This window comes from Aquarana catesbeiana, linkage group LG11 (assembly GCF_042186555.1).
Source record: "Aquarana catesbeiana isolate 2022-GZ linkage group LG11, ASM4218655v1, whole genome shotgun sequence".
Lineage (NCBI taxonomy): Eukaryota > Metazoa > Chordata > Amphibia > Anura > Ranidae > Aquarana > Aquarana catesbeiana.
Window position 1 is genome coordinate 176,578,168 of NC_133334.1, and position 17,897 is coordinate 176,596,064.

General features: G+C 42.7%; 1 protein-coding gene across 1 annotated transcript in view; it reads left to right on the forward strand.

Annotated features, from left to right (window-relative positions):
- The window catches only part of PYGM (glycogen phosphorylase, muscle associated), a 1,234,135-nt gene that overhangs the window by 922,232 nt on the left and 294,006 nt on the right, over window positions 1-17,897 (forward strand). The window contains exons 10-12 of the mRNA XM_073605061.1: window positions 11,883-12,029; window positions 12,341-12,504; window positions 12,577-12,691. Of these exons, the coding sequence (XP_073461162.1) occupies window positions 11,883-12,029; window positions 12,341-12,504; window positions 12,577-12,691 (426 nt within the window). The remainder of the gene's footprint in view (window positions 1-11,882; window positions 12,030-12,340; window positions 12,505-12,576; window positions 12,692-17,897) is intronic.

Below are 17,897 nucleotides of genomic sequence, written 5' to 3' on the forward strand. Positions count from 1 at the left end.
AGGGCGTCTATGATTACCAAACAATATTTCTTCCTTTCACATTTGTCTAGTTCAATAAAATCCATGCAAATGTGTTGGAATGGATATTGTGGCATGGGGAAGTTCCCTTTTTATGGTTTTATGCCACCTTGGGCATTGTGTTTTGCACATATGATATACTGAGAGCAAAAAGTTTGCCCCCACTTGACACATGAGTCACTCCATGTGTCAACACTGCAGCATATCTGAACAGAGATTTTGGTAATACATGTTTGTTTTCAGGAGACATGTAGATGTCATCAACAGATTTACATCCTTTTGTCTGCCATAATTTCTTTTCACTAGGTGGTGCTACATGTTGAATGTATTTGAGGATTGTGTAATCTACCTGTGGTATTTCCTTGTTTTCTAAGAGGATCTTTTGTTGAGCTGCTGTTTTTGCAGCTTCATCTGCTTTTCGATTTCCTTGGGATACTGGGTCAGTATGTGTGCTATGCGAGATGGGTTTTCCACTAGAGGTCACCATTCCCCTATTCTTCCTTTGTTGTGCAAATACATGGACTGTTGAAAATGCACATTGACCATTTGCCAACTGAGAGCTTACAGGCCCTGGTTAATGCCACAAGTTCTGCAACCTGTGCTGAAAAATGTTTGGGCAATGGTTTGGCTTTGATAACTCTAGCATTTGCCACTATAGCATAACCTGTTTGAAAACCATAGGCTCTATTATTTAAACCAAACCATTTATTTCCATACAACTTGTCTGGCAAAAAAATGTGTCACTTACAACAACATATCCTAACATGGGTGTTCCTCTTTAAAGCAATAACGGGACACAAAAATGGCATTGTACCTTTTCTTTCTTTAAATTAAGATTAAAGGATGCTGCCTTGCTTTACAAAAGTTTCCTGTATGCCTATAAACTCTCCAGAAGCTATTCAACCATATTTGTCTAATCTATTCTCGGATGCAGGGATTTAATGGACACACTTAAATCTGTCATTAAATTAGTCTATTCTCGGATGGGGAATGGTACCTGGCTCATTACAGGGTCTACTGTTGTACATGTAGGTAACCTGAATCCACTAAAGTTTGGGGTTCAGTATGTGTCATTTAATCAAGGAACATAGAACCTTGAGGTGTGGCACTAAATGTTCTATGATATCCCAGAGCACTGACATTTTGGGGATGACACTCTGCTAAAGTAGGATTAAAATTATTATCCTGAACAGCTTCTGGCATTTTCAAATAAATAAATATATATATATATATATGTATATATATATATTTTTTTTTTTTACTTCCCGAATCTTCAACCTCTTTAAAATACTGTACGCTTTTTATTTTCTCTTTTGACTCTTTTAAATCAGTAAAAACATAAATATTCTCAACCCTGGTTCAAAATCCACAGCCATAGACTGAAACTTCTGTTTATAACTAAATGTACTATTCATCGGTAATATTGATAACTTCTCTTTTACCTTTACCTGTAAGTTCTCCACAAACTCCATAGTTCTGGATATCTTGACACTTCTGTACCCGCGCCTAAGACATGCACCCACACAGAATCCAAACTCACTTCACTGCTACATTCATACAAATACAATTCACACCAAACTCTGCCACTTGTCATGGTAAGTTGCACCTGGTATTCCCTAATTTACATATTTATCTGCTTTATACATTGGCTAGCAAGGTGTTGGATGCTTTGCCTCTGTGCACTTTCTTCCCTTTGCGGTTCCTTATCTGTGTTACTGATCGGCAAGCAGGCTATAGCTTCAGGAAGGAGGGGGAATGAGTTGGGGAACTGTCATACAGATGTCTGTGAGAGAAGGGGGGAGTGAGTTCAGTGTCTAACCGCAAATTTACAGGCACACAGAACATGAGATGTGAAGAATGATTTTTTAGCTAGTTTTAAACTGACTCCTATTATCGCGTATCATGGTCACGTTAACTGCCCCCCACTGCCCCCACATTAACTGACCCTCATTGCCACTTCATTCCCCACTTTGATCATAACCATAGCGATAATTTGAGCGAGATTAGGCATCACCCATCATTATATAACTGGCTTAACAGACCTCTGGGTCTAAGGAAGACCCCTGGGTCATGGGCACATCTTAATAAACATATATATATATATATATCAGTATACAAAAAAAATTCTTATCTCCTTCTAAAGGTGTCACTGGCACACAACAGCAACACAAAGAGACACATCCTGTACTCTTACATATGTTATTACCCATCACAATTAAGTTCCTTTTTCACTCTAGAATAGAACACCGGTAATTCCAATCTAGGTCTTTGACAACAAAAATGATATACAATCAACAACAGAAAAGTCAAGAATGTAATAATCGGGGTGACCAAACACAAAAACCAATTCAAACCTTGATCCGCAGAGGTTGAATTCACCATAGAAAAGGTTAAAAGAGTAAAAGTAGTATTATCAATACCAGACATAAAAAAAAAAATCTTCACCAATACAAAAGAGGAAGTAGTTCTCGTGTTCGTTATATGAGCACTCACCACTTCCCTAAGCGCTTCTATTACCAGGCTTACTCCTCTAGTGATCAGTATACCGCTTACTTGTACATTCCACTCAGTTTTTTTATTTGTCCCAGACAACGGGCTGTGTCTATTTACCTTAGCCAATACCCCCAATGGCTCTGTCTTCGACTATTGAAACCTCTGGATCTTACACAAGCATTTCAATATCGGTATATCACTTATTAAAACAATAACTTCAACTAACAGTCTCTAAACCACCAAAAAGTCAAACATAGACCCGAAAAGAAAAGGAAATTGAAAAAGAAAATGATCTTACCTTTCAGATACCATGGAGGACTGGATCTAGCAGGTTCAGAACTGTACACCGGATTGTTGCGGTCAGCCTCTGTTTACGGCAATCCTAGCCAGAGGTCTTTCATATCGGTGATGTGAGAAACAGTACTCACCGAGTTATTGACCGGAATTCCCTTTCCCCAGATCTAGTTGTCGGTTCCGGCTCGAAGAACCAAGATGACAGGAAAACTCTTCACCTGATAATAGTCACAACTCCGAGTATTATGAAAGCAAGATGATTTATTTCAGATACCGGTACAAATGGGTGATCCTTACATGCTTGAGAAGAAAAGCAGAAGTCACAAACACACAGCGGGATGTGTGACCTTTTTATAAGATCAACAGACAGAATCGTAATGGCTAAAAGTTTAACTGGTGGCTCATGATGCATAACAGCTTTATTGCCAATCGCAGCATCTTTTTACAATCTATTCCCTTATATAGCAAAGCTTGTGGTTTTCCGGCCTTGGGCAGTTAGTTGAGACAATAGACAAAAATCAAGTTAAAGCAATGTGTCCTTAGAAGCCATTTTAAAAATCAGTCTCCCTTTTAGATGCAATAGTCACACAATAAACATTAAAACTTTTCCAACAGCAAGGCCACACTTTGGGAAATCACTTGTATAATGACCTCACTCGCAGTGAGGATTAAGCCTACATAATCTCTGGCATTACTACCTGTTGGCCAGATTCGCCCAGCTGGCACAATGGCATGCACCTTCCTCCCATATACCATGGCTAAGATTTGAAACTGCATCTGTAAATACATTCTGTCTCCCTGGGATACTCTGGTTGAAATATGTTGGTCCCAGAGATTTAGCTTCCTTGAATAAAGTGGTATGTCAGTCACTACATCTGTGGTTACTATATTGTTATAAATATAAATTTTCTTCTATTGTCCTGCCTCCTTTTTAGGGGAACCCAAACTTCCTGAGGCATATCTTTCCAGATCAAACTTCTGAGCATGGCCTGGTTTCCCTTGAATCATTGATGAAGGAGTCTCACTTTTGCTCACTTTCCTACCTTCAACAACAATGAGTTTTTCCACATTTATAAATATCTGCAGATCAGACACTTCAATAACTCACAATAAGCCCTGAGACTAGGGAGACCATATTCTAAATGTATATGACTTTCTTCCTCTAGCGATAATGGCACTATCTCTACCCTATATAGTTATGTTAAAGGAAAAGTCCAGCCTAAACTCGTTTGGCTGGGCTTCTCCTATGGTTTTGCACTCCTGTGACCCATTTTCAGCAGAGAGCGGACTGAAGTCACAGTTATCAGTCCAGGCACCGCGTCATGCCGACAATAAAGTCTGGATCTGCCAGGTGCTTGGATTGACACAAGCCACTGGGAAGCTGAGACGGCCACTCCCCACCCCTCCACAGCTTAGCTCTCCAGTGAGCATTGAGGAGCAGAGCAGAGAGCTGCTGATTGACAGCCAGCATCTCTCTGCTCGGGAAGCTGTGAGAACTGAGCCATCGGTGATGTTCGTTTGCTCGATTCTCAGTGTGGAGGCGCCGGGGGACCTGATGCAGCATTGGACATGGCAAATGAGGTTCAATGTAGAAAAATGTCAAATAACGCATTTGGGTGGCAAAAATATGAATGCAATCTATACTGGGGGGGAGAACCTCTGGGGGAATCTAGGATGGAAAAGGACCTGGGGTCCTAGTAGTAGATACGGGGTGATTTGCTTCCCTAGGTTAAAAAAGAGCAGTGCCACATCCAATAATACAAATATATATTGAAAAAAAGGGGTTCCCCTATGTGGACTTTAACGGCACTTGCAGAAGGATATTAGATACATCCTTCCTGAGGACTGGTGCCCAGAACTGGACAGCATACTCTAGGTGCGGCCGGACCAGAGTCTTGTAGAGCGGGAGAATTATTGTTTTATCTCTGGAATTAATCCCCTTTTTAATGCATGACAATATTATATTTGCTTTGTTAGCAGCAGCTTGGCATTGCATGCCATCGCTGAGCCTATCATCCACTAGGAGCCCAGTATATATAGAAAAAAAGGGGTTCCCCTATGTGGACTTTAACGGCACTTGCAGAAGGATATTAGATGGTAAGTATGTGTAACAAAGTATGAAGAATAAAAGGATTTTTTATTTGAAAATAACATAGATTAAAAACATTTTGTACAATAAATTCAACGGAACATATTACACAGTCGACGAGTTTAGTGTTGTTACCAAACGGTAAAATTCTATACGAGGACTCTTTTCACACCCAACGCGTTTCGGAATAAACAGTGTTTTTGTCCTTCTTCAGGGATGTAGTGGAAAAGAGAAATTCATATAATATGTTTTGTTGGTTTGCTTTAAAACTCCAAAATGTGGAGTGTGTACACGCTGGATGCTGGGATGCGTGGCTGGCACACTCTAAACCTACTCTAAACAGGGGTTCCCTCTTTTTTTGCCTCAGTATACCGCTCTGGCCTGCATGCATCCGGGAGAGACGGGGGTAGGTACTATGCCCCATAAATGGGACCACTGTTAAGTGATAATATCCAGTGATAACCATTAATGTCTTAAAGACAGCAACTGTACCAGCAACAATGCCCAAAGCTATTCTAATTTTGGAGTTTTAAAGCAAACCAACAAAACATATTGGGGTTGTAAAGTCTCAGTGTTTTTCACCTTAATGCATTCTATGCATAAAGGTGAAAAACCTTCTGTAGTGCAGCACCCCCCCCTCAGAACCCCCCTTTTACTTACCCAAACCCGATCTTTTCAGCGATGAGAATGAGCACAGCAACTCTATCCATTGCCTTGGGTCCTCATTGGATAGATTGATAGCAGCAGGAACCATTGGCTCCCACTGCTGTCAATAAAATCCAGTGACACGGGAGCCGGAGGTGGGGCTGAGTCCTGCTGTCTGTGTCAATGGATGCAGCAGCAGGACTCAGGAGCGTACCTACATGGGTGCAGGCTCTCTGTGGGGGCACTAAAGGAGAGGAGGAGCCAGGAATGCTGCTGGGGGACCCCAGAAGAGGAGGATCGGGGCCACTCTGTGCAAAACCGTTGCACAAAGGTGGTAAGTATAACATGTTTGTTTCTTTTTTGTTTTTTCAAACGAACCTTTAGTATCACTTTAAAGTGGAGTTCCACCCAAATTTTGAACAATATCTGTATGTATTCTCTTCCTTGCGTAGATGCTGACATGCCATTTAAAAAAATTTAAATCGCCGTAATTACCTTTTATTTTTCTATTCTTCTTTGCACTTCCTGGTTCTCCTCCCGTGGGAGTAGGCGTGTTTCTAGCCTCTCCCAGACTCCTGAGAGCTAGTCTCAGGCTTCCCAGGATGCCACTGAGCATGTGCGGGAACGAGCGGTGAATGCTGGGAGCACAGCATTCACCACATCCAGGAAATAAATGCTTGTGGGCTTCAAATGCCCACAATGAAGATGGAAACCGCCTGCAGTGAATAATATAAGTTATTCTTTCCGACGAAATCTGACACAGGCGGACATATTACACACAATATGTGAGTATGTAATGCTGAGAAGAAAAGTTTGTGAATGAACTCAAAAAAAAAAAACGATAGATAGGTGGACCCCCACTTTAACCACTTCCAGACCGCCCACCGTCGTTATACGTCGGTATTTTGAAAAGGAATATCATTGTTATGGCAGTAGCTAGCTGCCATGACCCCGGTATCCTCTTCTTCAGCAGGCAGTCCGCTTCAAGATTAAAGTGGTCTCTGTGGTGGATTCGCCGCAAGATCACTTTTATCGGTGGTGGGTGAGGGCCCCCTCACGCCACGCTCCGTTGCCCTACGCTGCTTACTAGAGCCGTCGGTAGTGGCGGAGACGATCGTATCCTCTCCCTAGCCTGACATGGAGATGAGTGAGGAAGATGGCCCCCACCCATCTCCATATCATTGCAGGGCGGAAGCGATGTCAAAACATCACTTCTGCCCATAGCTCTTAAAGGGCCTTTTTTTTTTTTTTTTTTTCAAATGACAATTTTTTTTTTTTTTTTTATTGCATTTTAGTGTAAGAATGAGATCTGAGGTCTTTTGACCCCAGATCTCATATTTAAGAGGTCCTGTCATGCTTTTTTTTTTTCTATTACAAGGGCGTTTACAAATTTAAAAAAAAAAAAAGAACAGTGTAGAAATAAAAAATAAAAGGTAAAATAGATAAGAAAAAAAATTAAAATTTTTTAACCGCGCCCCGTTCTGCGGAGCTTGCATGCAGAAGCGAACGCATACGTGAGTAGCGCTCGCGTATGAAAACGGTGTTCAAACCACACATTTGAGGTTTTTCCGCGATCGGTAGAGCGAAAGCAATAATTCTAGCCCTAGACCTCCTCTGTAATTCAAAACATGCAAACTTTAGAATTTTTTAAACATCGCCTATGGAGATTTTTAAGCATAAAAGTTTGTCGCCTGTGAGGGACCTGGCCGGGACAGAGGCTGTTGGAGAGGACTGGGTGCGGGCCTGTTGCCTTTTGATTATGGGCCCTAGCATTTGGGGGAATGGTGCTCTCTGTGAGCTGTATGCCTGGGGACCCTGGGGTTGGTGTTACTTTGGATTCAGCTCCATGTCCCCCCAAAAACACACAGACTCTGGGAACCCTTTATATGCCATATTAGAATGGTGACTGATTTATACCGTTGGGACTCGTACTGTTAAATGCTAATGTCATCAATTCTGCTATAATGGGTTTATTGTAAATAAGTCTAGTGTGGCTCTAAGAGTCTTTTCACCCATTGTTGTTTGTGTTAATTAACTGTGTGAAGCTCGGTGACCACAAGTCTGGGCGAAAGGTCATGTCTCAGTCACCTAGGCTGTATAAAGGATTAGATAATTAGCTCATGTTAATTAAGTTACAGTTGTATTGTTAGAGGAGGTTCCAACGGCATATAAAGTCTTGTAACTTTGATTCATGATAAACAGTCCATGTTAGCAGTGAAGCAAGTGTCGCCTTGTTTTCTGCTCAGAGAGGTTGGAATATCTGATATCTGTATACAGACTGGGAGGAAGTGGTATATGACGGAAGCACTCAAGCGGAGTGTGGGACGTTCCCTGACATTGGTGGCAAGCAGCGGGAAAGCTTCCTACAGTCTGGGACATCCAAACTTCCATCTGGATCCAAGGTCCAGATAGCAGGAGAGGAGAGGTACAGATACCAGCCGCAATGGATGAGGAATTCAGAAGGAGGTTGCGAGAGATGCAGATACAGCACAGAGGACCAGTATCGGAGCAGGTCCTGCTGGGATGGTGTGATTCTATTCGCTGCAAACGCTGGAAGGAAGCGCTAGCCCGTGAGCAGCGACACCAGGGAAAAGTTCTCCCCTCCATTGAGGAAAGGTACTGGTCGCAGTACGGAATGCGGGTGCGGTTTTTGGGAGAAAAACCACACAAGAAGCAGACAGCTGAATTAAGCAGGCTGGTCTGGGCAGAGATAAAGCTGGATGAGAGCTACAGAGCCCTCCGGTGGCATATATCCCAAGCATGTCCCTGGATAGCGGATGACAGCCCAAAGGAAGGCTTAAGCTACGGCGGCTTGGGACTGTTGTTTGTGAAGCTGACAGGGGACCCTAACTTTGGGAGTGATTTGGAGTGGCGGGTGGATGAAATCATGGATTTCAGAGAAGGCCTACTGAACATTTCGGAAGTGCACTGGGCACAGGAAATTTTGGAGTTTCTGGCCGTTCAGGAATGGGAGCTAGAGATCGCCTACAGACGGCTGCTAGACATTGCTCAGTGCCAGGGCTGGGCTCCCTTTGCCTGGGACTATCAGGAAATACCAGCTGACAACCCTGAAATCCTGGCTGAAGAGTCGGCAATGTGGCAGAGCAATAGTGTGCTTTGCCAACCTGCCCCCGCAGCTATGGAGGCGGAGGTCTTATGGCGGATGCAGCAAGTGCTGACTGACCTTGATGATCCTGTTTCTGCATGGGATGATCTTGGATGGAGGAATGTGCCTGTCCAGCAGCATGCCAGAGAATCTGCAGTAGAAAATCTGGAGATTGCCATCCCCAAACCTGAAGTGCTGACAACAGGGCAGAGCTCTGCTAACCTCTGCCCAGCACTGATAGCATCTTCTGGATTCCATGGACAGGAGATGGTGAACCTCCATCCCCAGACACCAGTTGCAGAGACGGGGGATTTGATAGACTTTTCTGCTGAGGAAGAACCATCGAGTGAGCCCCCAGCAGAAGAGTTGGGATTAGGGCCAAACTTCATTGCGCTCTGCTCAGCACTGATGGCATCTTCTGAGTTCCATGGACAGGAGATGGTGAACCTCTATCCACAGACACCAGTTATAGAGGTAGGGGATTTAATAGACTTTTCTGCTGAGGAAGAACAACCTGATGAGCCTCCAGCAGAAGAGCTGCTATTGGGGCCAAACTTCACTGTGCTCTGCCCCGCACCAACAGCAGTATCTGTGGAGTTACAGGGAACTTCCCCAGTTGAAGCACCGGCAACCGGGCAGAGTGCTACCAACCTCTGGCCATCACCTGCAACAACTACAGAGTTCCAGGGAGGTGGGGCAGTCGGCCTCCCTCCCCAACAGGTAGCCAGAGCAGATGGTGTGGGGTTTCCAGCAAGAGGGCTGGCAACAGGGCCGAGTACTGCTGGACTCTGCCCTCAACTAACAGGAGATGGATTTCCTGTGAAGGTGGATGGGACTTCAGTCTCCACCTGTATACTCCAGGGATGGTGGGCAGTCGGCCCAGATCCCCAACAGCATGACGGAGTGAGCCCAGTCCCCCTGTCTTCTCTCCAGCGGCAGAAAGGACTCCAGGGAGAAGGGCCAGTCCAGGCCTCTCCCCAGCGGCAGATAAGTTCTCTGAGAGAGGCAGAGGTTGGCTGGGTGAGTAATACTCTGTTTGGAATAATTTATTTGGGGTACTGTGTGGGTACAGGCATTAGAGGACTGGAACTACTGACTAACTTCGGAGTCAACCCATCTGGGGTCTCCTCCTGTGTTAGTCTCCTGCCGAAAGGGGAGAAATGTGACGGACCTGGCCGGGACAGAGGCTGTTGGAGAGGACTGGGTGCGGGCCTGTTGCCTTTTGATTATGGGCCCTAGCATTTGGGGGAATGGTGCTCTCTGTGAGCTGTATGCCTGGGGACCCTGGGGTTGGTGTTACTTTGGATTCAGCTCCATGTCCCCCCAAAAACACACAGACTCTGGGAACCCTTTATATGCCATATTAGAATGGTGACTGATTTATACCGTTGGGACTCGTACTGTTAAATGCTAATGTCATCAATTCTGCTATAATGGGTTTATTGTAAATAAGTCTAGTGTGGCTCTAAGAGTCTTTTCACCCATTGTTGTTTGTGTTAATTAACTGTGTGAAGCTCGGTGACCACAAGTCTGGGCGAAAGGTCATGTCTCAGTCACCTAGGCTGTATAAAGGATTAGATAATTAGCTCATGTTAATTAAGTTACAGTTGTATTGTTAGAGGAGGTTCCAACGGCATATAAAGTCTTGTAACTTTGATTCATGATAAACAGTCCATGTTGGCAGTGAAGCAAGTGTCGCCTTGTTTTCTGCTCAGAGAGGTTGGAATATCTGATATCTGTATACAGACTGGGAGGAAGTGGTATATGACGGAAGCACTCAAGCGGAGTGTGGGACGTTCCATGACATCGCCATTCCACGAGCGGGCGCAATTTTGAAGCGTGACATGTTGGGTATAAATTTACTCGGTGTAGCATTATCTTTCACAAAATAAAAAAAAATTGGGCTAACTTTTCTGTTGTCTTATTTTTTATTTCAAAAAAGTGTATTTTTTCCAAAAAAATTGCGCTTGTAAGACCACTGCGCAAATACGGTGTGACATAAAGTATTGCAACGACCGCCATTTTATTCTCTAGGGTGTTAGAAAGAAATATATAATGTTTGGGGGTAATTTTCTAGCAAAAAAATAATTGTTTTTAACTTGTAAACAAAAAATCTCAGAAGGAGGTTCGGTCCTTAAGTGGTTAGGCTACATACAAGATGGTATCTTACTCCTGCTAAGATTCTTGCCATTTTTCCACCAGTTCTGTAGACTTATTTCAGGGGCTGCTCTGATCGGGGTACATTTCTCCACACCTTTTAGAGGCAGGCTGCCACTAAAGCAGCTCATATTACTGAGGTACAACTTACACTCACCTGCCAATGTGCCTTTTTTGTTGTAACATCACTAGATGTATCTCCCCCTTGCCAGAGATTGGTCCACACCCTTTTAAGCACAATTCAATGGCCAATAGCTCTGAACTGGTGCTCTTCCACTGTTTCCTGGACCCAAGTTTTGCAAAGGATGAAGGTTATATAACTTATGGAGTTAATTTATGACACCACCATGGATACCATGCCAATTTTTTGAACACAAAGGGGAAAACTGGTCCTCTTATTAAGATGTTTTAATACATTGAGTTTGATGGAGGTGGAGTGAAGTGTACATTTTTATGATCTGTCAAGGACACTTTTCCGATCTGTCTGGAAATACTTTGGGTTTGCTAACATTTATAATGAAGCTGCAATGTGCATTTTTTTTCCTTTTTTTATTGAGAGTTCTCTGTGAAATTTTTCCTCTGTACATCCCTCTAGGGATTGCTGATGTTGTATTTTTTTTTTTTTTACAAACAAAGACGTGTAGAACTATGATATCCATTTTCTGTAATCATATTATACAATCTTTATTGTATGTTCTGATCTTACTTGTATCATAAGCGCTAATAAAAATCATTGGTAATATAAAAAAAAAGGATAGTATTACAAAAATTTTTTTTTTTTTTAAATCTGGGTTTTCAAAACTTTGACATGTTACATTCCTTTTGTGACACTTTTTGGTACTGGTCACACATGATAAAGAAGCAGGAAACTCTGGGGAACACATGACTTTGTGATTAGTTGGAGAGCAGGTGGTATGCAAGCTGTTTTCTAGGGAGTTGGTCTATAATTATACTTGTTGAATAAATGCTGACAAATGGATAATATGAGCATAATTTATATTTTGTGTTTGTGATTATTTACTTTAACATCTAATACTGCTGGAACTTGGCTCACTGTTATGTCCTTTTTGTCTCTTTCAGGCATGGGATTTGACAGTCCGCACATGTGCTTACACGAATCATACAGTGTTGCCGGAAGCATTAGAGCGCTGGCCAGTCCATCTCTTGCAAAATCTGCTCCCAAGGCACCTGGAGATCATCTATGAAATTAATCAAAGACACCTAAAAGTACATTCAAAGTGCCTGTATCAAGCACTTATTCCCCTCACCCTCCCCCATTTTATGATAAACATGTATTATACTTCTTGTATTGTAGGGTGCTTGTGCTTTAACTTTTCCTTTTTGTATTGCTCTTTTTTTCATAAATTTTATTTTAACTCGTTTTTATTCCTTTACTGCCATAGTTTACTTACATTTGTACACTTTTAATGTGTAACTCTTTCAGCATGTAGATATAGAATCCTATGCACTACCACTTAATATAAGAAATTGGAAGCAGCTGCTCACGACTAAAAAATGTGTCCCCGCATGTCTTTCAGCTTGTCTCTTCCTTGTTCCCTGGAGATACTGACCGCCTGCGCAGAATGTCTCTTGTTGAGGAGGGTTCAGTTAAGCGCATTAATATGGCCCATTTGTGCATTGTTGGCTCACATGCTGTAAATGGTGTTGCCCAGATCCACTCGGACATTATCAAAGACACGGTGTAAGTAAGAGTTTCTAGAACACCAATAACTTTAATTCTGCATATCTTTCAACTATTTTGTTGTATTTGCAGCTTTCATGATTTCTATGAAATGGACCCCCAAAAGTTTCAGAATAAGACTAATGGCATTACTCCCCGTCGCTGGCTGCGGCTGTGTAACCCAGGTCTTGCTGAAGTCATAGCAGAGGTAAACCATCTTCATTGTATGTATTTATTTGTTTTAGTTTGTATTAGTTTGGTATCTGACAAAATCAACTCTTAGAAGAACTAGATATACATGGAAGAGAAGAAAACATGTACAAGACAATCTAACTATTTTATACAGGGGTAAGAACTCTCTCATTGCCCCAGATGACAACGCTCGGGCTGGATCAGGCATTGGATGCTTCATTATGGGATAAAGGGGAGATAGTCACATGCTTCTCTACACTTGAAGGTACTAGTATTTCTCCAGATTGCAAGGGAGAAAGAGTATATGCAGTGTAGGAATGAAATAGGGGGGTAAGCAGTGAACCTGTTTCTTTGTGCTGCATTAGACTATTATCTAATCATTCTAGTCCCTACTGCCATTTTAAATTAGCGCAGGAAGAGCAACTTTTATTTAAAATGGTTCCAGGATTCAGCAGCATCTGTGGTTCCCAGCTGTTGCAAGGGTTTGAAATGTGACTCTGGGGTCCAAACATTAAGCCCAGGAGCTAAAGTTTCTGAGCTTTGGATACTGTTACTTAGGCATGAGGTTCAGGTTTGCCACTGCCATGGCAAGTCCTGGGTATACAAAATTTAGGGTCCTGGCAAATCAATGCGGGCATTTGCCAGACAGAATTCTTTGTAATATTAGTGCACTGCCTGGCTTTTGAACTTAGATCAGTTGACTAACAACCTTTTCATATACCTAGAACCTAATCACCAAACAAGATTTCATGAAAAATATTATTTTTTATTTTGACATAAAAACAGTAACTGATACATCTTTATAAACAGTCATCAAATATATATTCACTCTTCGGGGGTGTGGCGGAGCGCATGGCAGCATAGGATGTATAGCTCCAACAAGGCTTCTCTTCGGCACACAGTGCTACACTACGGTCAGTACCCAATTCCAAATGGGTTGGGACCTCCCCCAGAGTAGAGGTGCCGCTTCGTCTGAAATTGGTCGCTTTTTTACTCGATTGGCCCAGGCACACAAGATGGCACCGGCCCGCTCACCTGCTTCTTATGCAGCCTCTCCAACAAACATGAGACGCCACACTAGGTCCCAACAGGACTCAGACTACGGCTCTCCCAGATCCCAGAGCCCTTCACAAGCCTCTCACAGATCTGGGGCTGGCTGGGACCTGGAATCCTATAAAAAATCTCTCCCCACCTGCCAGGACATAGAAATTTATGTGAAGCAGCTTGAGCACACATACCACCAGGAGATTGCAGACCTAAGGAGGGATTTCAGCTCTAGACTAGAGGATGTGGAACAGTCAATGGAGCAAGTTGCAACTTAACTTAACCAGCAGGGGGAAGCTTTGCAGGAGCACACTGTTCAAATTCAACAGCTTTTCTACCACCAGGATGACCTGGAGAACTGCAGCTGCCGCAATAGCATCTGGATAAGCGGCTTTCCTGAGACTATTTAGACCAAAGACCTTGGCGATCTTCAATCAACTTTTGCAGAAGCCTAAGGATGCACCCCTGGAGCTTGATTGCATCCACAGGGCCTTGGGCTCCCACAATCCTAACCTTACATTCCCCCTATGATGTCATTTGTCGAGTGCACTTTTACAAGATAAAAGAAGAGATCATGCAGATAGCTTGCACACAGGACACCATTCATTTTATTGAGACACTTGGTATGTTACTGCCTGGCTTGTCTAAACAAACTCTGGCAATGCGATGCGCTTTGAAGCCCCTGATGAAAGCCCTATTGGCTAAGCACATCAAGTACCGCTGGAATTTTCTGTTTCAGCTTAAAGACTTTTAATGAGGGCAAGTCAATGGTCTTCTGCACCCTGGGGGACCTGCCTATGTTTTTTGGAACATTTGAAGTACCCCAGATCTCTCTACCAGATTGGCTCCTCAAGGCTGCAACACCTGGCCATCCATTTTCCACTGGTCCCACAAGAAGAGATCCAGATCTTCTACTCATTATTTCCCCAATGGCTGACGCCCAGGTGGGTTGCAAAAGGTTCACCTAAAAAGTGACAACCTCTCAGTCCTCTTTCTTTTTGTTGCCGTTCACTGCAGCAGCCTTATTTTCTTCTGATACTCCTAACGTTACTGACCGTTTACAAGTTTCAGTTACTGTTGTTAAAATTTGGCGATACGAGCTGATTTTGATACTTGACTTGATTTTGATACTTTATAAGCCAGGATTATTCTGGCGGGGGTCCTCCCCTTAATGCCTGCTAGAAGGAGTTGGTTTTTAGACCTACTCATGTCACGGGTAATTCTTCCTGTTAACTCCCTATATAGGAAACATGATATATTGTTGGACCCTTGATACCCTTTTGGCCCTTCCTGGTGTGGAAACTTCGGATAAATTCGTATTCGTTACGTTCACTAACAGCCAATAGTTAATAATAGTTAAGTTATTATTAGTTAGTTATTATTTCACATTTTTGAATTTTCAGGTTTTTTAATTTCTGGATTTTCATTTTTATTTTTGGATTTTCGGATTTTCGAATTTCCGAATATTCGGAAAAATTCTGAAAATACAGAAATACGCATAAATCCTCGGTCTCCTGCTATGCCCAGAAGAAAAATGATAAACTAATTTCCAGATGGTCACTCTTCATCATATCTTCCCTTCGAGGGTTGCTGGTGCTGCCAGAATGAACGAGGTATGTACCTCCATACATAGTGGGCAGGCATGCAGGTACGGCTGCTTTGGAATACTATTTTTCAAATTTATAACAATATATATAAGATGAGTTTCTCACTCCTTCTACAATTTTTTTCTCTCAGCAGCTTGGCAACTGATTTCCAGATCCTGGAAGTCTGAATCAATGCCTCCTTTAACATGGTGGGTGGACACAACAATGCTGATGGAGGAGATGCAGGCATGGGAATCAGACCTCTGGGATAAGTTCACTACTTTATAGTACAGCTGGATGCACTATTCAACCTCTGAAAAGCTTAAAGGTTGGTTCCGGTAATAAAAACCCTTGTGATTCTCTGGCACTGAGTCCCTTTTAAGTTTGTAGTTTTTAGTCTCCTCCTCTGCGGATGAGACTGTGACACCTTCTATGAAAACAATTTCTATATAGGGCATCATTGAATGCCTGGGCATCCCCAATGGGCTTACCCTGATGTGCCTTTTACTCTTATTCCTATATGCCCTTTCTCCCCTTAGTTCAGATTCTACAAGCTTGGACCCAAATCTTGATGGACCAATCTTTAGCCCAATCCTTCCTTGCGTCTTCTTTTCTTCTCTGTCTCTTTTCTTTCTGTTTCTCCCCCTTTTCTCAGTTTATTACTATACCCCTGAACCTCTAGGATACAACCACAATGGGCTTTTTTCATTTTATAATTCATTTTTTCCATATCCCACATGTGGCACCCAACCGGCCTTAGGGCCTATGTTTACTATGTGATTCTATTATGCATATGTTATCCATATGCCTAATTTCAAATATAGGTTTGCCTGACTACATGGTGTTGTCAATTGTTACCTTTGATTCTTACATATTTACTATATCTTTGTTAAAACTCAATAAACATATAGTCTGTTTCAATATGTTTATTGAATTTTTGGATAAACAATAGATTCATAAACAAGCTCGTTAATCACCCTAGAAATGTGTAAAAATTACCAATGATCAATATTGTTCACAATTATCCTATGACATAAGTAGGGGATGGTATCAAAAAATGAATACTGCATAAAATGCCATATCCCCAAAATCGTTGCTGAAGGGGAGGCTCTTCTCCAGCAATCCCCCTCCATATGAGGTAGTGGCAGGAACCAGGATAGTGAGAAACCAGAAAAGAAAGCGAGAAGAGAGAAAAGGCAGAGAGAGAGGGTCATAGACAGGAGAGGGGGGAAAGGGAAGGGGAGAACTCAGACTCGGGAGCCCTACAGAAAGGGAATCGGACAAGGCCCAAACAGGATGCTTGGAGTATGGGGAACTCATAAGAGATCCATGGTTCCCAAATTTTGAGAAATTTGGCTTGTGAGTCATTCACAATACTGGACATTCGTTCCTGAAGCAACATAGCAGTGATACGTGTCCTCACCCCTTGGAGAGCTACGCATTGGGTCTTCCAGGCTTGAGTTATAGTTCATTTAGCCGCTATAAAGAGGTAAGTGGCCAGCTTCTGCTGTGGCGCCAATAAACCAGGTATTGGACAATGATATAGGGCTAACTTAGCATCCCTATGGACTGTAGGTAGTAAGCTTTTTTGGCAGTAAGTTTTTGGCAGTAAGCCAAAACCCTAGACCAGAACCCCACCAGTCTTGGGTAGGACCACCAGGTATGTATGACATCATCCCCCCGCTGTCCACAGTTGTGGAAACATCTATCAGTACTTCCCGGGAAAGCATGAGCTGTGCGGGCCAGGACCCAGTACAATCGTAATAGGACCTTATATGCTGCTTCCTGGGTGTTTGTGTTAAATGAGCAATTGGGCACCATTTTCCAGGCCTTACTGAAGTCTTCTAGGTCTATGGGGGACTTGGAGGTCCCTTTCACATTGGGTCATATAAGAGAGGGGTGCTGATGACGAACATCCATTCAAAGATGCATAGATAGCTGAAATGAGGCCGGGGGACCCAGGGGCATACCGACATGCATGTTCAAAAAGGGTCTTTTGAAATGGGTAAGTGGACGTGTGGTGCAAGGCAGTAATCCAGTGTTTCAATTGAAGGAAGCAATAATGTTCTCTAGCCGGTGTGTTATGTGTTTCTTGGATGGTCTCCCAAGAAAGAAAGGAGAATAAACATATATTCAACCTAAATATATATATATATATATATATATATATATATATATATATATATATATATATATATATTCAGTCTTCATATTCCCACATCATGTCCAACTGTATTGTATTGATTGCTTATATGGGAAAAGCCCAATGCTTTTCAATAACTCTTCTAACTCTTTTTAGGTGTTGGTGTTGCCACAACACTGTAAGCCCTCACAGTGCAGGAACAGGCCCTGCTGTGTAATATTAGATCAAGAATTGTAATTATATGCCATTGTTGAACAGTGGTAGAAAAATCGGGCCTTTGGTGGTGGTGCTGGTGCCACAACACTGTAAGTCCTCACAGTTACTCTTGGTGGGTGCTGGAACGGGCCCTGCTGTGAAATATTATATCAAAAATTGTAATTACATGCACCTGTTGAACAAGGGCAGAAAAATTGGGCCTTTGGTGGTGGTGGTGGTGTTGCCACAACACT